The sequence below is a fragment of the Plectropomus leopardus genome, chromosome 12 (assembly GCF_026936395.1).
Source record: "Plectropomus leopardus strain MGB_pleo_1.0 chromosome 12, ASM2693639v1, whole genome shotgun sequence".
Lineage (NCBI taxonomy): Eukaryota > Metazoa > Chordata > Actinopteri > Perciformes > Serranidae > Plectropomus > Plectropomus leopardus.
The window spans coordinates 11,534,225-11,558,058 of NC_142187.1; the positions used below are offsets into that span (position 1 = coordinate 11,534,225).

Consider the following 23,834-nt stretch of genomic DNA (forward strand, 5'->3'; position numbering starts at 1 on the left):
TAAGAAATAGGCTGCAACTAGGCAGCTAGTTGAATGGAGTTACTCAGGTCCTTTACTTGATTAAAAATATAAACGCATTGGTCTAATGGTCTTGTTATGTAAAAAAGTTGCCTAACTAAAAGTGCTGATATTGTGGAGAATTTGCATCTTGAGCAAGTTACCACGCTGATTTAGCTCAAAACTGTGCAGTGCAGTCAGAGCCACTAACTTGCTTGTCTATATTTAGTTTAAAAGTCCCATATGTAGGATATAGTGACATCAAGCAGTGAGATTGGAGAACTGAAACATCTCTCATGTGCCAAACATGCTAAGAAATACTGGCTGATGCAAAACACAAATTGCCCTCTCTAGAGTCCGTGTTTGGTTTGATGCTCTGGGGTCCTGGGCTACTGTAGAACAATGGGGTTCGCCCTGTAGAGGACCCTTTGAATGTAGATACAAACGACGCAGTATGAGGAAATGAAAAAAAAAAGATTCTTATTTTTAGGTGATTATAAACCCATGAAAACATTTATATAAATACTGTACACCGTTTCTGCCAACAGATGTTCTTAAATCCTACACACTGGCCATTTTAAAACTTAGCCGAACTGCAGCCCTGTCAGCTGTTTAGTTGATGCTTTTTTCTTTTTGACTGACCCTTTGTAATGGTTTCGTTTACATTTAATAGAACGAGGTGAAACTAAAGATAATTTACACTTTAAACAAAAAAAAGTTCATAGTTCATATCTGTCATGCTTGTTAAAATTCTTGAGTGCGACCTGCGCGCATTTCAGTGTCGCTCCAACCACAGAGCTGCAGAGAAACAGCAAGACAAAACTGCACAGCGGACATTACTCTCTCTCTCTCTCTCTCTCTCTCTCTCTCTCTCTCCTCTTTCAGTCTAGTGTGAGGAGATCTCTCTTGGAGCTGGAGAGGAGAGGTTGACCGTCTCTCTCCTCCAGCACGGCTTCTCTGCAATCTTCCCGCCGCTTCATCATCATGGATTTTGGGACTAAAAGAGTCGCTGGAATTATCACTCAGGTCGTCCTGTTTCTCTGCAGCTCGTACGGGACAACCGGAGAAGGTGAGCAGACTGTGCGCTTTTCTTTACTCTCCCCGGAGGAGACGGAGCGAATCCGGGCAGCGCAGACCCGGAGGGGCGGCTTTTAAAGGGGGTTTCAGACTTCTGTCATTCCGCCCGGAGAATCACAAGGCTTTCTGCTTTCTGGATGCAGTGATATTAAGCTGTTTCTCTAATTTACTTGTTATGTTGATTTGACTAAAGTGCGGGAATTTGTCACGTAAGTCCGTGAAATTTGGCGCGCCTCAGTTACGCATCAGCGCCCTGCTGTTCAGGAGAAATATGCAGAGTTTAAATGGTTTGATATGAATTATGGTGGTTTAATGTATTGTCATGTACGAAACCTGGATCAACTTTAACAGTGAACGGCTCTCTGGGCTCTGTTGTATCCAGATACCCCCCTCACTCACCCTGTTTTGACACATTTTAATTAGCTGTTTATTTAGCCTGCAGGGTTAAATCGTCATTTACACTAATGGGAGGCTTTGCCTAATCGAAGATTGCTGCTGCACTGGACAGAAATGTTTAAACGCGCTTTCCATCTCACAGCCATAATAAACGTTAAATTGACACCCAAACATGTGCGTAAAACAACACTATCTCTTTGTTTTCTGGTTAATTTGGTGCTCAGCGCAGCATGATGGGAGTCTTGGGACTCAGCCACGTTTGTGGTCACACACTCCAGAGAGCAGCCTGAGTGTGAAGGTGTGTGTGAAAGCATAAATGTAGTATGCAGGTTGGAAAGTATGCATGGCACTGTGAGGTTGCTGGTACATTTTTCTGACCTCTGTGACGGAGAAAAGAAGGCATCCTTTTGTCATGCACTTGTTGGTAAAATTGTTGGTATTTTATACTAATGTACTGTTATTAGGCAGTTTATTTTTGCTTTAAACCTGCAGACACCCTGAGCAAGGAAGAGAGGAGAGAGGGGAGAAATCCAGGAGAAAAGATAGAGAGAATCTGGATGAAAAGTAGGATAGAGATGCAGATAAATTGAGATGAATCTTGTTGCGTAATGAGACATGTTTGTATGTGATTGAAGCAGATGGCTGTAAAAGTTACCCTTCCCTCCACACTTTTATTCTCCTCTTTCACAACTTACTGCCCCTTGATTCTCTCTTTGAGTCTTCTTTTCTGTATTTTAAAAAAACAACCAAAAACACTATTTTGCATTGTTTGTTTCCCTGCATTTTCTTGAACCTTTTTTTTCTGTTATCAACATCAAGGCTTTCTGGCTTCCCCTGAGTTTTAATCTGCTTCGTGCCCATCCATCTAGTCCGCTCTGTGACAGACCGTCTCTCACTCATCATCATGAAAATGTCATATGAAGCAACATGAGCAGTAATCATTAAGGTCTGCTGCAGTTTAATGGAAAGGCAGTCGGCTGTAGGACACAAGACGGATTGCTTCTTCCGCAGTTGGACAGATGAGAAAAGAGGTGATGTAAGGAGTATGCACTTAGAACAGATCTGTAGTTTTTCATCTTTCCTTCCTGGATGAAACAGCGGGAATATCTGAATTCCTCTGCCTCTTTTCCCCATACTGTCTCTCTCCTTTGGTTGTTTCTGTTCTTGACTCAAATCTACTGAAAACTCTCCATCCTCTCCTCCCCCCTTTACACTCATTGCTCTTTTCTTTGTCTTCCGTTCCTGCTGTTTTCTGCCAGCTTCTGTCCTGCCGTTAACAGATCTCTGTCCCCTCATTGCCTCCTGTCTTTCTGTCCGTCTTTTCCTGTTTCTCCCTTCATGCTTGCTGTCTCTTTCTGTCTCACCTCCACCTGGATCTCTGCCCTCCTGCTAAATCAGAGAGCGGTTGCTGTGTCGCTGGCTCTTTCCTCCCTTAATTCTTCCTCTTCACCCCCATCTGCTGCATGTTTTCTTGGCCGTATCTCCTCACTTGTCTCTCCTCTATCTCCCCTCCTGCTCTTTTCTTTCTCTCTTCAGGTGATTTGATGTTTCTGTCATCACCTCTGTTTGTGCAGCCGTTGCGAGTTGGACCAAGGGGATTTTAAAACTCAAACCAATGCTAACATTTCCGTTTTTCCCCTCAATTGGATCCCTGTCAGTGTGTAAAAGCCTCTGAAATAGCATTTAATCTACAATGGGACACTAAAACCCTCCACTGAGGCTCAGACTGATGACATTGTTTCAGGGTTTGTAGCTCTTCAAAGCAGATTTACTCACTGCTCCTATTCAGTGATTTATCTGCATGTTTTAGAATTTGTTCTCATGCAGTTGTGGTTCAAAAGAAACTTCCATTATATCAGAGGTGGATAATGCTGACTGACTAGTGTTGAATATTCAATTAGCTTGGTTTTCTATTGGTCCAGCTTATGCAATCAGTAGATTTTTGTCTTATTTTGCCTCTTTGGTTTTGTTTTTTTTTTCTGCTTTCAGTCTCCAGTCTCCTTCAGTCTCTCTCTCTTTTTCTTTTTGTTTTCCTCTCCTCCTTCAATCTCTCTGTTTATCTCACCCAGTGTGACCCAGCAGCACACTCATCATGCACAGACCATAAACCACAGCAGCATGATAAGTTAAGACTGCAGAGGTGAACAGATCCAAGCCGCAGGTTTCAGACTCAACTTAACATCTCGTCCCCCCCCCCGCAGACGACTCACAGTTCATCATGGAGGTGGTACTAAATGACAACAAAATAGAAATACATATTTTAACAGCCACAGATGGTGCTGTGATGACTTGTTAGCCGGAGGAGTGAAGTGCTGGGGTTTATGTGATGAGATTCAAGGAAGCCAGCGTGTGAAACAGCTGCCCGCAGGACATTAAAGTCACTGAGCGTTTAATCGCCTTCTGATATTAACAGCGTGATAGAGTCACTGTGTGTCTTGAAATAGCTTCTCGCATGAAGGTAGTGGAATAAAAGCAGGTCTGCTCAATGTTAACAGAGACCATTATGTCAGTGACAGGTGTTGTAGCTTTGACCGATATACCTAGTTTTACCACTAGAGTCACATTGTCACACACTTAGTAGCCGCTCCTGAGTTGAACATAATGACTTTGTGTCCCAACAGCCAACAAGTGTACGACTTTCGCGTTGCATTGCGTAACATCTGAGAGCTCTCTGTCAACATCGAATCCATTAAATAGACTTCTGTTGCATCATGTGAACAAAACACAGAAAATATCCACTCCGCTTAAGGTTGGACTAGAGATGTAGCTACTTAATAGATTGGTGAATACTTGCACTGTCTTCCTAAGCTTGTACTTTTTACACAGAAAACACACAGGATATTTACTGAAAATTACTGCAAGTAGGTTGTTATTAGTCATGGTCATTTACCATAAACTTTTAGCTCTCTGGCGATCTCCCCCCAGTAGATTGCCACCTTATTTTGGTTTTCATAGTGAAATAAGGAGATAGATGATTCTTAATTTCAACTTTGTGAATCAGCCACTTCTGGTTCCCCTCTTCACCCCTTCCACCTACGATTACCACAATGACAGATGCAGGTTCAGCTTGATGCATAAAAATCAAACCAAATTAAAGTGTGTACACCAGAGCATATTAGCGACCCCAATTTGGAGTCGTGTTCTGGCCCAGGGTGACAATGAACCGAAACATTCATGCACTGTAAAACCGAAACAAAGAGCTGAGAGACATGAAAACACTGAGCTGAGAACTGCTATGTGTTTATCACCACAAGTCATACCTTGCATGTTTAGTTCCATTTTTTTGGTGTCATTGTTGTATTTTATATAAAAGTGGGCACACTTGCAAATAACAAGTCCAGAGCAGAAACCCCCTCGGCATTTGTCCACATCAACACTAAAATCAGAGTTGTGGGTCAGTCCTTCAGTGATAAAGAACAAGGATCTCTGTAACAACTTTGCACTTATGCTCAAAAAACATTCAGTGAGAGAGCCTTCGTAAAAGAGCAAGAGAGACCAATTTTTCCAGTCAGAGCTGCAGAAAACAGACCAGATCTACTGCAGCCTCGGGCCATATTGTGCTCTGAATAAAGCATGTGGCTGTCATCATAGATATGGTCCACAAACAAGACAGCAAGCTTAAACTTGTTTGTATGCTCATACGCTCAAGCTTTTATTGAACACAACAAATTATGACTCTAGCCTGACTGTTGTGTGATGGGAGACTGAAGTTGCCAAGATGTTGGCAGGAGAAAATTGTGTTTCTGTTGGACTGTACTGATAGTCTACTGCCATGACAGCAGCTCTGTTAGTCTTTACTTTGAGACAGTGGTGCTTTGAGGTAAATGTCAACTAACATGCTCATAGTGAGAATGCTACCATGCTGATGCTGAACAGGTATTGAAGTTTACAGTCAACAAATTCTTACTCCTAACTCATCAAATACGGCAGCTTGGTCCAGGGATACTTAACTTTCTTTGTACAGACCACTTTTTCAAAAGGACCAGATGTCAGGGGCCAGTTAGTAAACAAATTGTAGCCAAACGCAGTTCAGGTATATGCAGGGGCGTTTCTAGGATTTGAGGATATTTGGGGGCTTAACCTGAGCCTCTCATGGGGGATCCTTGAAATTCAAATGTGAGTCAATTCATTTTGATTGTGAATTCGAAAACGGTTTACAGGCCACCCTGCACCTGATCCATAAGTTGGCTAGCTTGGTCAGTGGCCCTATGCTTCAAATTATGACACTCCCCTCTAGCATCAATTTTGGGCATGTCAGCCGCTGCTCATTAACTGCAAAAGTGTCTTTCAGTCAGTCAGAGAAGAAGTTCAGAAAATAGGTCTTGGTTTGGGTTAAAATACCTACATTTGTTATGTTATTTGTATGTACACCAGTAATGTAGCGAAAAACCCCTCAAAGCTAAGCCTAGTTTCATACAGGACAAGAATTCCTGTCTCCTGGGTGAAAATCCCGTGTTTGACCCGCTTACCCATTCCTCCCTGCTGCCCTTCCTTTTTATTCTTTCTGCCACATGGATGGGTTTACATTTTAGATACCTGAAAGCCCAAAGGGTCTCATTCAGGATGTCTTGTGTGTCAGTATCAGAAATCGAGGGCCACTGACCACGCTGCTGTATATGATGCCCTGCAAGTGACAACAATTTGTCTTACTTAAACTCAAAGTATAGTGGGAGTTGATGTAATGTCATTAGTTTTATATACATATATATACATATATTATATATACATATATATAGTTATATATACATATACATATATATAGTTTAAGTACTGGACAAATTACATTTTTGTCATGACAGTTGTGTTAAATAAATATTCATCACCAAAGTTATTAGAATTCATCCTTAGGGAAATATGAATGTGTGTACTAAATTTCAGGAAAATTCATTCAATAGTTGATAAGACATTTCACTGTAAAACACAAAAATAAACTTGATGCGAAAGGAAAAGTCAAGGTTTCACCAAAGTCAATAGGATTCATCCTCTTGGGACCACACATCATCACATGTCCGACCACCCAGTAGTTGTTAAGGTATTTTTTTCTGGACTAAAGTGGTCGAGCGGCTGTCAGAAAGGCTGACACTGACACCAGTAGATCCAGCGTGGCTAAAAATGTGAATATATGCCAATGTTGCAAAATTAAGCTGAAAAACAGCACTTTTTTGCTGATATTCCCTAAATAACATGGAAATCAATGCTTATAAAAGCCCATCTATTATTCTTACGGAGCAGAGAGACACAAGTAGAGACTGTAGTTCTTATTGGTATCCTGCTGTGTCTTTAATTGTGCCCTCAGAAAGTTTCGATCTCTTGTGAGTTATTTTGTTCTGCTTTATTTTGCTGTTTCTTCAAGCATAATTTGAGTAGGTCCAATGCTGCCTCTAATGCATTCCTAATTAGTGGATCATTTAATTAGCTTTGCTGTATTGTTAGGTTGTGGTTTCTCTGCTGCCATTAGAAATCCTCCTGGTTCTTGCACTAGTTCTGCATCTGTTTCTCAAAGCATAAATTAAGTTCATTCAGAACATGCCATGGCTGTTTATGTAATTCCAGATGTTAATTATTAACTGTACTGTGCAACTATACAGTACATGAAGGCTGCTATGCAAAATTTAATATCAGCTTGATAGGAAAACCAGAAAAAAATATACAAATAAAGGGAAAGTTTAGTATTGATTGTGAGGGCATGATTTTCCCATAGCTGTTGTGCACCTGTATTAATCAGTACAAGATTTGAGTAAAGTTAACTCTTAACTAAAGAATGTGATACTGTTTGCTGTGTGACACCTGATCCATTCCAGCCGTTTTTATGTGAAGACGTTTCATCATTTTTTAAAACCCCTTAACTATGTCTATTTTATGTAGTAATTTCCTGTTTTTCATGATGGTCATTGGCAATCTCCTACTTCTTTCATATTAAATGGTGAAAGACTGACTCATTTTGTGACACATGTTCTTGTTTTATAGCTGCCATGCAATATTTTTTTGAAAAGGCAGATTAGTGCTGTTTTAGTTCTCTTTTTTCTTGCAGTGTTATTGCTTTAACTACGCCGTGATGTGGTCATGTTCATGTCAAACAAAAATGATCATTACGAAAGTGAACTTTTGGCAAAACAGTTCGACATAGACACAAATTTCATGCAGATGAATTGTACTACAATTGAAACAATTAAAAAAACTGCTGTTTTGCAAGAAAAAGATGCATATTGGGATTTTAAAGGGGTATGCACAAAAAGCGTATTTGAAAAAGAAACAAAAGCAACACAGCAACAAAATCAAAGCAACCGAGGTCAAGATGTCCTAATTTAGTCCCCAGAATGTGTCAAGCTTTCAAACCACTGGATCCAACATTTCCTATAATGCAACTCAAACTGCCTATCATTTGGATCTTTCTGCCTGAGGACAATGGACATTATCTCTGCCAGACATAAGCCCGAGGGGACCATGCATTTGGTCGTGTGTGTGCGCTTGCTTGATTGCTTGTGTGTGTATATCCTTCTTTCTGTCCAGAGCTTTTCTCGCAAACTACTGGAGCTATCAGCCTATTACTTTGTGTGCACATTTGTGAGTGTTTGCTCAAGGACCTCTAGTGAGTTGTGGTGATAAATAATTGTTGAAAATTGTGTTTCTCCTCCCTTCTCTGAATTGGCTGGTAGAGGCTGCAGGTCATCAACAAAATCATATAGCAAAAGCTCAGAGCAAAAGGCAATTCCAGAAATAATGTCGGCCTAAAGGAAACTTACTGTTTGTTGCAGGCCACAGTATGGCCTTCATCATGGCTCAAAAACTGACATCTGTAGAAAAGTTCGGTCTCATTTTGAACTAGACAATCTGCATATTAATTCCATTGCCGAAATGTTATGATTCACTCAAGTTAGGCATGATATGAGAAAAATAAATCCCTGTTTTGGTTGTCTTTGATGCCATCTTAAATGTAAAAGAAACTGAAATCGACAATTATACCTGGCACAGCTGTGCTGCATGCATTTTCTAGAGGTGCCAACACCGGCTCTGGCGGCCACATCACAGCTGGAGTGTGGCTGCCTTACGGAGATCTGCACACTAATGAGTGCACTTTGTACTCTGTATTGAACATGCTACAGACCACACTGGTCCATGAGTGTGTTGCTCTTCACTCTGTAAATTTAAATTAATTGGATTGGCCCTGGGTGTTTTACGCAAACACAGGGTTAAAGTTTATGTAAGCACATTAATATGAAGATGTAACTGCCTGGAGTGAGAGAGACACATCTGACCTGCTGTTAAATGCAGCAATGTTGCTCTGTGGAGAGAGGACTCTCTCTCCCTCTACAGCACTTCCTCGGGCTGAGGCTATAAATTAGAAAGTATTGCTTGCTTAAGTGCAGTAGTGGTCAGAAAGCAGAGGATGTAATGTACATTAAAGCTCCTCAGTGTGTATTTACAGGAAGATTAGAGGAAAATTAAAACGGCAAAGAAGATGAGCGTGGCTGTTTGGAAAGGGAATAAAAAGATGCGATGGGATGAAACTTTACTGATGGAAAATTCAGCTATGATTAAATTGATGGATGGAAGCTTTGATAAAAGATAGGGGCGACAAAAAGATGTAAGATAATAAAAGTATAGCAGAATAGAATGAATGCAAAGCACATTCAATTCAAATATATTGGTGTAAGTAATGTATATATACACAAATCAATATGTCTGTTTTTTGTTGATTATTATAATATATATGCAGTTTAGAATGAAGACACATTACTACTACTACATTTTTAAAAAAATGTCTGGTTAAGTAAGGGATTGATAAGTAACATGATATCGATTAGCATGTGATATTATATATATATATATATATATATATATTATATACAACAGCTGGATTCTCCCTTAAAGGAAATGATCTTGGACAAAAGCACAGGCAAAACCCGTCGGCTGTTTATTTCTCAGAGCACCCACCCATTGCTCATCTTTCACTTAAAATTTATTGTTGATCAAATGCCATTTGTTACAGTGCTCTGCCAGTATTTAGAAGCCAAAATGTGCTTATGGAGATACCGCCGCCATTATAACCAGAGTCATACATTAAAAGAACAATGATAAAAACAAAGAATGCATAATCACAAAAAATTTTAAGACAAAGCGGTAAAACAAAGTTCAGAAAAATGTGTAAATGATACATTTTTTGTAACTGAAATGCATTGCAAATGAGTCAGTGAAATGCTTGTGTCTTTGAAAATTAGAGTCCTTTACAAATGTTTTTTAAACAACGATAATGTTTATATTATTGTAGTGATGGAATATGGTTGTTCCGTTGAGATGGTCCTCTGTTTTTCAATGAATATTTATTCAGGGAAGTTAAACAATATAGACTGACCAATCTACCAACTGAGGAAGTTCACAGCTGATGTACCCCAAAATAACTCAGGGTCCACTTAGTTTCATGTAGTTCCGAACAGTACTTGGGTATACTTACAAACAGTTCATGAAAACAGTATGTCCGTTTTTCTATGAACCAAAAGAAAATCTTCAGATTATTAGACGGCATAAAATCCTCCTATTCATCACACTAAAGTTTACTTTGTCTTTGGATCATATTCTGGGTGAAGTTGAGAGCAAAACGGGGTCATGTTACAATCAATACCAGCTTTGATGATGCTCATATAATGTTATATTCTCTAGCAGGCTCTGCAGTGGCAGAACTAAAGTGTTTTTTTTTTCTAGTTAGTCATTAATCACATAACTCATCATCTACACATACAGGCCAGATGGTTGCATCCACTTTCCAAGACGTCATCCTCAGGTAGGCTCTGTCTTTCCTTCTCCCTCTCTTTCTCAGCCTCATCAGTCTTCCTCGAGGTGTTTATCTCCCCTCTGAGCTGATTTTGAGCCACTGGAGTGTGTGCTATAATCATAGCCTAATGGCAGATAATATCAAGAACACTAAATGACTTTTAATCCCTGCCTAATGACAGATAATGCCACTACACTCCTACTGTGTGTGTGTGTGTGTTTGCTAATTTGCATTTTCACCCTGGCTCCTCTGAGTCACAGGATTCCCAGACATACTCAAGGAGAAAAGTTTTAAAGGTGTTATTAGTAGTCGTTTTATTTTTCGGTTGCAGAGAGAGAAAGAAAGGCGTCCTGTCCTGCCTCAAAGTCAGTCGAGTGTGAAAAGCTTTTTGGGAGTCAGGTGTTTTATCAGGTGAAAGTCGAGGTGAAATTCATTCAGAATCAGACAGGTTCGAAATTCTTTTACAACCTGTCCTCCACTTGTCCTGTGATAGCACCACAAAAGGCAGACATGGCATGCAAGTGATCATTTTTTAGCCTTGATCTTGTCCGTAGGGCTTCCACTATTTACATAAAACCATAGACAATATGGTTTGGTTATTAGCACATTAAAGATAAATGGAGTTATTGCAATGCTGGAGGCTAAATGACAAATTCAGAGGTGTTATCATTCAACAAATGAAGGGTATTCGGACTCTTCAAACCTTGGACTTTGTTATTTAAGCTGTGGAGGCTCCAGGGGAATATTAGGACTGCTTGATTAAATCTATGAGCTCATGAGGTATCTTTCATCTTCTCCAGGATTAAACTGGTGAAGAAAATGCTGAGGATGGTGCAAATTCAGCAGCATATTTCAGGTGTGACACTGCCCTGTGTCGTATGAATTTATTGCTTTCCAGTGAGCTGGTTGTTTGCATTCAGAAGAACATAAACCTGTGAATCTAAACTACTGAAATTCCCAGAAATCCTCCCAGTCCTTTCTGATTCATGAGAGGGCAACATCTGCGTGAGCCAATTGGGGAAAAAGGCAAGTAGCTGAGGATAAATCCCCTTCATATTTCTTCTTCAGTGTCATTTATGGAAATGTGTGCGGGCAAAGTGGAGCCATGAATGGGAACTGATGAAGTCAAGGTTACAGAGTGGATGAGGAGCCACCAGTCATGAATCTGGATTTATTAAACCAGGAACAGGTAGTTAAAAATGAAGAGCTGATGGAGGACTGCAGTCCATCCATTTGATACTTGGACCTGCTGGACTGCTGTATATGTTCAAAGCTGTCCCCAGAAGAAGTCAGGCTCTCAAAAAAATGAAGCCATTTATCATGTGAGATTGTCATCAACTCAGGTGACTTGTTGTCGCTTCAAATTCTGGATCTGTTTCCATCTGTGGAGGTCACCATACTCCATCACTCAAATGTTGAAGGATGATGCACACCTTTCTCAGCATTTTCTGTTTTTCCAGTTTCAGTTGTGAGTTTTTAAAAACTGTTTAAATTTTTTAAATTTTTTTACAGGAAAAGAAATGTGCTTCTTAGTAGGTGTAGCTCAGTGCTGAGTTGAAACTTATTTGCAGTAACCAAAATCACATTGCTGAAAAGCTGGAATAATTGCGTTCTTAACCCTCTGTGAGAAAGTAGTCTGTTCTCATTAATTCATCATTATCAGGTGTATGGCCCTCCATACATTCATAGTTAGTCACCCTAACCATTACTCAGTTAAACATTCACATGTACTCAAACACCAATTTTGGTTTCAGTATCAAAGGACACTTTGAAATGCTCACTGGAGGATGTTTCTTTACTGCGACAGCTCTGAGTACACCTCATAACACTTACTAACCTGTTGGCTTAGTGAAATAACTCCTCAATATGAAACACATTTAGCCACTGGAGCTACAGGAACAACAGCAAACCTAAAAGTTGGGTTGGACCTTTTTTAAACTTATATCACATCCCACATTATATCACGGAGGTTTGCTGCTATGCTGCGGTGTTCCTATGGGCTATTACTATCAGTTATAAGCTTCCACAACTATAAAGCTGCTGTTTAGATTTTGGCATTGCTTTTACTTTCACTTGAACCCACTAAAAATGATGAAATACAGGCTCCACATCAAGTCAGAGAGAGAGAGAGAGAGGGGGAGAGAGTGAGAGACAGGTGGCATGCGAGCTCTGGAGAAACAGACTGCTGTTGGAATTTTAATGTCACATTTTCATATGTCCTCCACACATTAGAATAAGAAGGTTAACCTTGAAAATCTGAAAAGTGTCCCCTTAATATATGTTACTGAGGAACTCTGCATTATTTCCAGTTTTTGCAAGGCTAATTGGCTATTATATGTCTTCAGCATTAGTGCATTTACATAACTTGATACCTCACAGTCCAGGCTCTAATGTATCCTCGTTACACACTAAAATAGATGCTGATCACAGCTTAATGCCGTCACTGTTGTGTATTTTTTATGAAGTCAGTGCTGCGTGACCACCGCTCAGCAGACTGCTGCTCTGCAACAACTGCTGATGAGAAGAAGCAGGGCCGGTCAGTTTGTATTAGAGAGGAGGACAGAGCTGAGTCAGTGGCCATTAAAGACGGAAGGGTACAACTGAATTTCAACACAACAAGACAGCGCTAAATCAAAGCTAAGCACGTTGAGGTGAAACAGAGGAGGGAGAGGAGGGTGCAGCTGCAGGAGAAGGGGGAAATGAGGATGAGGAGAACTGAAGGTGGATGACAGGAGGAAAGGAAATGAGGACGAGCGATATAAAATGTAGGGGTCTGCAGGCTGTCCGGTGGAAGTATTTCTTCTGTGATCCTCAAAACTACAGTGACATTTTCTATTGCCTTTCCATTTTATACCTCAGTGAGTTTGCTGTGTGTGTTTACGGGCCACCATCTGTTTTCTGGATGCACCGCCTCACATCTTTGAGATGATTTGACTTCATAAGATGAAGCAGGAGGCAAAGGAGGAGGGGGAAAGCATGACAGGGAGGATAGCAGGATAGAGAGAAGAGAGTGAGAGAAAGGGAATTAGAACAGTAAAAGAAGATAAGGATGGCAAAGGCTGGAAAAGGATAAATGTGAGGCTAGTCCTGGAGACTTGAAGGGTCAGCGGAGGTGATGGGAGGAACAAAGAGTGTGGAAAAAAAGATACTTGAGGGATGAAGAGATAGTTTTGCTCAGAGAATTTTGCAGTTTCCTCCTGTCTGTTTCCCTGCAGTGACACTCTCAACTGCCTCTACAATTTCACCCCCCGCTGGCTTTTGAGTGTGTGTGTGTGCATTTATGTGTGTGTGTTCATGTTCAGCTCTCAGTTTTGCAGAGCCGTGCAAGTTGTGGGTTTTTGCAAGACTGCACTGGTATTAATATTAATGCCTGGCCCATAAAAAAGTGATTCTAGTGATATTTGAAATGTGAAGAAACAGCCTCTTTCAAACTGGGATTTCCTCACTTTTTCTCTTGCTGCTCGCAGTCAATAAAACATAGATTGAGTCAGATTATTAAAGTAAAGGCTACAGTGGACATGTGTTGGACATTTCTCCTTTACTTTATTTGCATTGATGATGGCCATAACATAAGAAAGGTAGCGAGCATGCAATCATTTGTTTTAGTAATTGTCAATGTAAACCTTAAATGACTTAATTAGATTAAAATAAAAGATTATAATAAGTCAATGCTTTGCTCCGTCAGTGAATTTGAAAACACAAATTATTTGAATCACATTGTCATATTGCTTAATACTAATGCAATATAAGTTGGATTTAGCACCGAGATGCTGCTGGCGCAGGTGAGGTTCAGTTCGCATAAAATCCAATTACTATAAGATCACACCACACACTGAACTGGCAAAGCTGGAAATCAACCAAAACATAGTGAGGGATAACATACAGATGGTTGATGTGACAGAGGAAGATGCAGAAGACAGGAGGAGATGGAGATGCTGCTGAAAGAATACCCACAGGTCTGAAAAATACCCACAGTTTAATGAAAAAATATTTGCATTACACTCAGGAGAGAACACAATTATAGTTATATCATCTGCTTCTGAGATTCAGGTGACATTGTGTCCCATTCACTATACAATACACTATGTTAACACATGGAACAATGCAGTAGTGATTAGAGGAGTCCATAATGACCCTAAATCTCCACAGACTAGGCTATATTCTGCACTTAACCCCCCCCCCCTCTGGGAGAGGCAGGAGAAAGATAATGTTCCTACAGGGATTTATACCATACCAGCCATCATCAAACACGTGAACAGATGTACTGTAACCGGAGCAGTCTGATGCTGCTCCTCTGGGAGCAGAGTGTAGCTGCTGGAGGTTTTTAGGTCTCGACCGGTCAACAACGTGATAAATTTTTTTCCAAGCATACCGAGCCACAAAAAAAAATTGAATTTCTGTAAAGAACATTATCAACAGAGAGATAAAACGCTCCAAGCTCTTGCAAAAGATTGAATTTAAGGCAGGCAGACAACAAATGTGTGTAATACTGTTCTGGAGAAATGCCACCTACAATCCTCTGCTCCCAAACCGACATCACCACCAGCACCTTTCTGACAGCGGGTGGAAAAATTGATGTGAAGAGGATGGTTTATCTGTTTTTTGGTGTAAAGGTAGTGTTCTGAAAGGCATCCTGTGTCTTCAGTATAGTTGATTCAGGATTATCAAATTGTAGAAGACCTAATGTTCATACATCAGCCAACCAGGCATCGGCATAAATGTTGGTGTTGTACGCTTCTTCAAACCATAACCATGCAACATTGTTACTCCCAACATTTTATTTGTGCAGATATGTTGACTCTTTACATTTCAACAAAACTATGGTTATTGTGTAGTATGTTTAGTCACAAAATACACTTTGTAATAGTTTGGAAAATATCCCGTTTTGGGGCCATAATCACAGCTAGAAACGCAGTAATATCTTGTTAAAAACACACAGCTGCTTGCTTATAGGTGTCACACACTTCACCATCTCCAGCCTGCAACTATGTCACTTTAGAAATGTTGATATACTATTTATTGTATAAAGAGGACAAATGTGATGTATCCATGGCAGAAACATACATTTTCATCTGGCGACTGGGCTGGTGCCAGGCAACTAAAAGCTTTTTGTACTTAAGTTTGAATAGAGTCAAGAAGAGTCTGTCAGAGAATGTGACCAACAGGCTATGACAGGAAATGTCACTACCACAGCCTATATTTTTTGGTGCCCTAATTGGGGTCTCTTAATGATTGTTATTACAGCTACTCCCAATTACGGTGTCCTGTGAAGGTTTAGAAGTTCAGCATTAAAGTGCTGCATCAACGCTCCATAACTTGTGGAAAAGGATAGAAACTCTTGTCTTACTTAGTTAAAGAGATATAAGTAGCCTCTGTGTTTCCAGCCACAGGAAAGCTGAGCTCTGAGTGTTTGATCGGCAGGAGAAGATGGAGAACATCAAATTATCTGCAGAGAAGTTTTTTAAAGAGCACTTATCTTCTAATGTCTCCTGGGGGAGGACGGCTGTAAAGTAAAACTAAGTAGATGCTGTGACTGCGGCTTTTGTTGTGGTTTAGTGAAGGTGTAAAGAGGCTGCAGACGCACACATGCACGCAGGCACGCACGCACAAAAAGGCAGAAAAAGGCAGAAAAAGACAGTTCCACTCGCCATTATGTCTTGGGGAGCTTTTACAATACTCAAATGTTTCTACAGCACCAGCATAAAGGTGCTATATGTACGTTTAGAGTTTTTTTCTCTTTAGCAGTGCTGGGAGGTAATTAGAGTTTACATCCTGGGACTCATCTGCAGTTCAGTTTAGGCAACAAATACGCTTTGTATAAGGTCAGGAATAGGTTGTGGTTTTACATAAATGTTACTAAACTGGCAGTACTTCAAGTCACTGCACTCATTGTCTGTGCTGCCAATGCCTAAACATAACCAGTAAAAGTGCAATACAGCAGTAGTTGCTAGTAGAGATCAGATTTTCAATTTTTTTCTTCAGAAAACAACTAAAATGTGCATTTAGTGAACACTCACTGATATTTTCGGCACAAACTTTTTTCAGCCTTAACAGATTCCTCATGATGTTGATAACAAAATGAATCCAGCTGGCATTATGTTTCCTTCAATGTGTGTTTGCTTTTGCATGATAGATGTATGTAATCTATTTATATCTATATACTATATAATACTGTAAAGGTGTAATTTGTGTAGATATTTCCACGCAGGGTTGATTTTTATGCATATTAAATATAAAAGATGGTATGTGTGGGTGTAGTAGTATTGGAATTATGAATCTATGGTTATGAGTAATGTAACTAATTACTTTTTATGTTGAGCAGGGGGCAAAATTCACCTTTTTCTGTCCACTAGCCAAATAGTGAAAGTTCAAATTTAACCAAGCACTCAACTGATTGTTTTATGGCTGGTCAGTGAAGGAAATTTACAAGCCACTTGAGTTTTTTACCAGCATTTGGCCAGTGAACAGCGATAGTAGTTGTGTATCCTGCTGCTAAGTACTTAGTTAAGTACTGTAATAATGCTTAACAGTGAGTAAATATGTAAAATGTAGTTGTTAACCTTTTCATTAACTTGCCCAACAGTGCTCTTTAGTCTGGCTGTTGTTGTAGCAGTCGAGAGTGAACTCTAGTTTGTTTAATTTGATTCTCTCTTTCCTTTGTTGGTGCATTTCTACCTCCATTCCCTGTACATTTGTTTTGGTGCTGTTACTGCCTCCACTGTCAGCCTAAAAGTGAGACAACTCTGTCCCCTCAATTCCGTGATCATACCTTTTACATGAAACTGTGGGGTTGCATAATGGTGTGTTATTCTCGCTTTGTACAGGCAGTGTAAAAGAGCTGGTGGCTTCTTTTTCATGAGGGCAATCTTTGCATAACTCAACATGGAAGAGTAAGATTGCAACGAGTCATCACTTGTTGCTCTTCTGTTTATCCTATGTCAATAAAGGAAACATTACACATAGATCAGTGGATTTCACAGAAAAAAATGATTTGTAATATGCTGTTTTGGCATCAGTAATTGCTACATTATAACTCCTTTAGCTGAATCAGTGCTGGGCTTTTTTTTTCCATTTATGAATCCCGAGCGTCCCATCTAATTTAATGTCTCACTTTTGAAATAAATTAATTTCGCTAAGCTGCCTGGATGATGTGAATATTTGTGTGCTTTTTGCCTGAATGACAGAGGAAAATTGCCTTTTTTTATGGAGATGTTTTCAATTAAGAGGCAAATGTATTCAAATCACTTACTTACTGCAGCTGGTGGATTAGTAGATATTTTACGATACATATCTCCCTCTGGAGCCATTAGTACGAGTCATGTAGCCTGCAGCCTTCCTTCTAAATCTGCATAATTGTGGCATTATGATTGACAGTGAATGTTTTGGGATCCAGCAGTGTTTGTACTGAACCCTAGTGAAAGTCTTGTCTCTCAGCAGCTTGTTTCAACCCTCCGTCAGTGTTTATGTGTGTTAAACCTGGCAGTTTAAAGATGAAGAGATTTTAAACGCCCTGGCTCGTCGCTGTGTTTGATCACTTCATTTGGTTGATGTCTGTCTCCCACACAGCCGCCCACATCGCCTCTGAGTGTGACGAGCCTCAATGAGGAGGAGGATTGTTCTATCTCTTCAAAGGCAGCAGTAGATAAGTGTAGGGTGTTGTATGCATTAGGATGCTGTTTGTGTGGGCTGCTCACTGTACATATGCATTAATGTGCATTTATGAACCATCAGAAGCTGACAGATCTTTTGACACCAAGGAGAAAAGCTTTTATTAGACTACTGTCACATCAAATTACCTTCTTATGCACTGCTTAAAGGTGAGGGCACATATTACATCTGAAGAAGACTTGTGGTCAATGTGACCCTTGCAGTTTGGGAACATCGGGTAAAGTCATACATTTTTAAATTATTATTGTTATTATTATCTTTTTGTCTACAAGGCAGACTTCATGCATTTTTTCGTGAAAAGGGCAAATAAAAAGTGCTGCACACGTTTAAAGAAAATAGTCTGACATTTTGAAGTGCCAAATAGCTGGAATGCAGAAATGGTAACAATTTCCACCCACCTGCACCTTAACATGTTACTTTAATCCATGCAAAAAAGCCAATATAAAAAAAAACAAAAACAGGTCAGTTTTCATCAATGAAACATCAGGTCCTATTTATGTGTGCATTGGCTAACATACATGGCGTAAGTGCATTTGGGGCCTATCCAACCACTTTTGCAAGTTAAACGCTGTATAATCTGGGCGCAAAGTCAGGCACAACGGGCAAAGGAGTTGTGTTCAGTCCCTTCATTATTCATAAGTGTGTTTTGGGAGTAACATGAATTCAACCAATAAGAATGTCATCTCCCATTCCTTTGATATTCACATGGTGGATTTGTCAAATTGAAAATGTGAGCAGTTTTTTCTGCTGAGATTAATGCAGTAACAATCATGCCATGTCATTAATGATGGGCTATTTTACCTACCTGCAACCGATCTCCTTGTGTGTGTGTTCCTATTTGAATAATGTGGCCTTTAAATAGTGACAAAATACTCTGCCATTCTGAGCAGTATGCCAATGATGGGCAGATCTGCACGCCCAAGTGCACACAGATGTACATTTGGCACTTACACAGCATGAGCGCTGGCTCTGAAAAGTATGTCAGTGTGCCACTTTTGTGCTGGGTATGAGATAAGGCCCATAATGTACTGACTTTAAAATGTGCTAACAGGTGGATTTTTTACATTTTGACAGAGCCAGGGTAGGGTATTTTTCATCCAAAAGCTCAGTATCGTTATTGCTATGTTGTTTTTGGGTTAATTATTGGTGCTTTTACAGAACATGTACGTAGTGAGACTTTTGATAAATAATTGTCAGTAATGTGTATATAATGATAAGTAGGTAAAGGCAAATAATAGAATAGCTAGAAATTTGTTTAAGTAGTTATAAGGTGTGTTCCCAGCATAAGTGTTAAAAACCTACCAGTAGGATGACATGATTTATGTCAACAATATTATAAAAATATGTAAAATCGTCCCCCCAGTGTCAGTCTATATATGGCACAATAAATGGCATTAAACACCTCTGTGAGGTTTTGCAGTCGCAGTGTGACTGTAGATGGTATATGAACCATATGCTGGTGTGAAGCCTGATCGGATTCTCTCATCCTGTGCTATTAATTATGTGTCAAAGCAATGCTAATTAAACTAGGAGAGGAGAGCTCCTGCCATGTCCTTACCTTCAGGGTATTAGTTAGCACAGTACGCTGCTCTGCATTTCAATTAATCAATTAACAAGTCGGGCCACAGGCAGCTTTAGAACAGATACTGGCTTCTGTTGAATAATTCAGCAGTTTTAATCAGCTTGTTCTATCTATCACGGCCAGAATATAAATCTAACATGGTGTATGAATTTAATCAGAAAAACAACAAAAAATAGAGAAACTGTTAATATATCTTTAATGAGGTCATTATTTTTGTTTTTCTCATTGGTTTCAGTCTAATAATCAGGAGGGCAAACTCTCTCATTTAGTGTAGGTGACCCATTAGCACGCTGGTCAATCATCGTTTGTGATCGGTATTTTAATATATTGACAAAATCTGATGAATGCCTCTGTTTGAAATGATTAAAGTTGGATTGAGAAAATTTGAACCCTTTGATCAAAGGTAAACATTAAAAAAATATTTTAAATTAATTAATTTCAATTAAATTAATTGAAAATATTTTTCTTCAACATAGTTTAAAGTATATGCTTATAAGAATGCTGATGGACATTTTCTGTAGTTATTTTTTGTGAATTTCTTACATTCCCCCAGCTATTTTTTGGGTCATTTTTTTGTCACCTTTTACTTTTGAATTTTTTTTTTGATTTATTTTTTTTGCAATTTTCAATTTGCAGTTTGCAATTTGTCGTTGGCAGGGCATTTCTTGCCAAGTTGCTTATTTTCCCCATGTTTTTAAAAGAAGTCAAACCAACTGTCTCGGTTTTCAGAGGTTTAAATGCTGGGTAAAGGCGTCTGAATGCAGCACAAAACTGATGTCGTATACCTGATAGGCAAAATGGTCAATCAGATAAAAACTGAATAGGTCATTATTGCGATGAAAGCTGTTGCCCTCTGCATAGACTCATGCTACAATTTCAAGTTTTTTTCTTATATTAAGATCTTGTTAGTGCAGCTTGAGCTGAAAAGTTGAAGTCAGCTTGTTAAGACAACCTTTTGTGTTGCATCAGGTCACACAAATACACAAATCTATATTAACATATTTCTTCAGTGCTCTCAGGCCTGGATCTCTTTGGGTCAAACTGGAGGTAGAAAGTTGTGCGGATTAGTAAAATGAACATTGACATTTTCTGCTTGAGGATGATTGTTAGTGCTCTGGAGCAAAAACAACCATTGCTGGAGCCTCATTATCCTGCTTACTGCTACACGCTCTGAATGGCTAAACGAGTCGGCCCCGCTCACACTGAGAAGCACTGAACTCTGGGTTTGTGGGGCTTATAGAGCTCTGAAGTGCAGGACCTTCTGTTCACTGCTGTTTGTTGAGGTGATGGATGGAGCTCATCGGTATTCAGGGTCTCCAGCTCTGTCATGGACTCTATGGACACTTTGTTATTCAGCAAAATAGTAAAGAAGTGGACAATGCTGGAGAATGAGCTGTGGTCTCCCCACTCTGTCTCTCCTGTGCCAAGTACTAGTCTGCCTATCATGTCCATGGTGATTAATTGTGGTTGACGGTGCCAAGGCCTCGGCACTCCAGAGAGTTTTTTTTAAACCTTTTGAGACTTTTTACTGCTGTCAGATTCACAGTTTATTCACCCCGAATGATAAGTGACACTGTGCTTGGAAAGATGAGCTGTGGGAGAGAGGTTTGACACTTCTTCTCCCTCTAAATCCTCCTCAGGTACCAGAAATGATTAAACATTCATTTAATGGGAGGATATTTTATTGAGATGAAAAGGTATCCCCCATCACTTAAATGACAATATAATGGTTTCTTGCTGTAGTCGGTGAAGTTCTGCGATACACTTTTTCATTTTTTTTTACCCCAGGAAGAAACAGCATCATATTTTTGTCTGGATTATTAGATCAGTTAACACTGTTATTTTCCACCACAGTAGATTTAAGACGGCAGAATCACATAGGCTGAGAAGTCATCTTATCAAGAAATGCCCTGGTTGCCTTTGTGCCCTCAATTACCACTGTCTCCTACTTTTTCTTCCTGTAATTGCATCTGAAGTGCTCTTATCTTTAAGAAAAAAAACAGCTCTCATTCTCTGAGGTTTATCCTCCATAATAGGCCTTCTAGTGTCATAGAAATGTTTTGTCTTTTCTGCTGTAAGTGAACTTCTCACTGCAAGTACTGCTACTTATACGGAAATGTCAACTTTTTTTCTTCATTTAATCTGGATGCCTGAAGTGTAAATGCCAGGAGAAAACTTTTTTATCTATTTTTTTTTCATCATGAGTTTACTCTTAGATGTTGAGGCTGACTGAAAGAGAAAGGAGTAGCGTTTGTTTTCTAGAGCACATTGTTCCGTCCATGACGGTGCAGTGATTTAATATTCAGGGAAGCTCTCTGTCCAACACAGCCGGGGTCACTGTCGAGGTTCAGTGGCTACCGAGTCCAGCAGGTATTCAACATTTAGCTCCATTTTCCTCGGAGCTGTCTGTGTTTGTGCTCCACTGGTCACAATGTCAGGGACGTCAGCTCTTAAATGCCAAAGCTCAGCTGAGGAATACGGGCCTGGTGTTTTTTAAATTCCTCTGCTCTCTCTGTCTCTCTCGCTCTATTGAGTGTTACCTCAGCATGGCTGTGCTCTCACCACACATTATCTCCTCAGGGATTACAGCACTCAGCATCGGACCTCTTCAGACTACTGTAATTCACCTGCTTTTCACGCTGAGGCCTCCACCGCCACCCACACTAACAAGTGTCTGTCAGGTCAAAGCCTGCAGGAACAAAGACTATCAGGAGGAGCTTCAGAGGACCAAAGAGCTGGAGGCCTTCTGATCACTGTTGAGTAGCTTCACTGCATTTAAAACAGTAGAATTAAACATGTATGAGGCTCAAAACCACTCTATTACTAATGATAGAAATATTAAAGATGTAATAAAGAGCCACTGTGAAGCTCAGACTGTGCAATAGGACTGTACACCTAATGATAACTGCTGAAACAAACTGTCCAGACTCCATTAATACCAGATAATTTCATTATCAAAGAGAAACTCCTCGGAGCCACAGTGTCACTAAAGCCAAGCTGGAGGCGTTCTGGTGTTTTCAAGCGGCTCAACTAAATAGTCATAAACTTTAAAGCTGCCCATATGCATATATAAATACTTTAAAGGCTGGTGTAGCATTTTAACATCAATTATACATTATCAACTAATGGCACACTCGGACATTAAAAAATTAATTGGATTGGGAATTTCTTAGAATATTATTGATTTATGGTGATTAAAATTAAATTTGTTTAATGACTACCAAATGGTCTGTAAAAACTAAGTGATTAAAGAGAGGAGGTATAAAAAAAGTGAAACCAATCTTTTCTTGGCCATAGTGTTTACTTGAAAATGCTCAGTATTATATGAGGTCAAATAGTTTCAGATGTTGTTGGGCTCTCTTCTGTTTATGGTCTTTTTTCCAAATGAAAGCCATTAGGTGTCACTCCAAAAAACACTGTTTCATCACAAATATGCAGTACTGCCCTCAAAATGACGGGTTTACAGTCAAGCCCTGTAACCGCTGTGGTAGTTATGAGGTTAACAAAGAAAGAAAAGTCGGGGGACATAACTTGGATCATGCTTTTGGTTGTGTGTGTATGTGTGTGTGCGTATCTGTCTGTCCACAGCTAAAAGCCAACTTAGTCCACAGACTACTGGACCAGTTAGCCTAATAATTTGTGTGCACATGTATTACTGTTTGCTCAATGACATCTTCTGGTTGTGGTGATTCATGCTGATGGAAAACCTGCTTTTGGCCATGTCTCAAAAACTGACATCCATAGAAAAGTATGTACAGAATCATTTCCATAACTGATATGTTATGATCTACCAAAGTTAGGCACATTACAAAGGACAATTTCTGCATTTTTGTTTTAGTCGCTGCCTTCTTGTAAGGGTTCTGGAAGGGACAATTTCACCTGGTGTAGCTCTCCATGGTCTGGCTATGACCCTGTATTGTTCTGTCTGCTGCACATTGTCATACCACACCTGGAACATTTCAGAAGTGGAGGAAGGTACTTCCACCAAGTGGCCAAAAATGTTTTAATGCAGCTTTAAACATCATTTATACTCTCCAGGCCAACCTAAACTTTGACTTAAGTAAGTAATTTTAGGAGGTGTAGTTTTTTTTTCTCTTAAATACTTGCACTAACAGGTCCGCTGATGTGAAAAAGGCAGCTCTACCAGTGTCTCATTTGTTAGTGAGAGCTAGCTTCTATGTAGGCCTTTTTACTTTATACTTTTTATTAAATTAATTGTTTTTTCCCTTTTAAGAGAGGCAGATGAAGACCTGATGCTGTTGAGATGAAGTACACTAATGTTGTCAGAGTAATCGAAGCTCAAGCCTTGTTGTTGGAGTTGTGGTGCGGGATCAGACTGCAGTG

The 23,834-nt window shown here is 39.7% G+C and overlaps 1 protein-coding gene across 2 annotated transcripts in view; it reads left to right on the forward strand.

Moving 5' to 3' along the window:
• The first annotated feature begins 898 nt into the window (after window positions 1-898).
• Window positions 899-23,834, forward strand: part of LOC121951098 (contactin-associated protein-like 4) — a 128,576-nt gene continuing 105,640 nt past the window's right edge. For both annotated transcript variants that reach the window (XM_088085188.1, XM_088085189.1), the window contains exon 1: window positions 899-1,066. In XM_088085188.1, coding sequence (XP_087941314.1) covers window positions 982-1,066 — 85 coding nt within the window. In that variant the 5' untranslated portion in view covers window positions 899-981. The remainder of the gene's footprint in view (window positions 1,067-23,834) is intronic.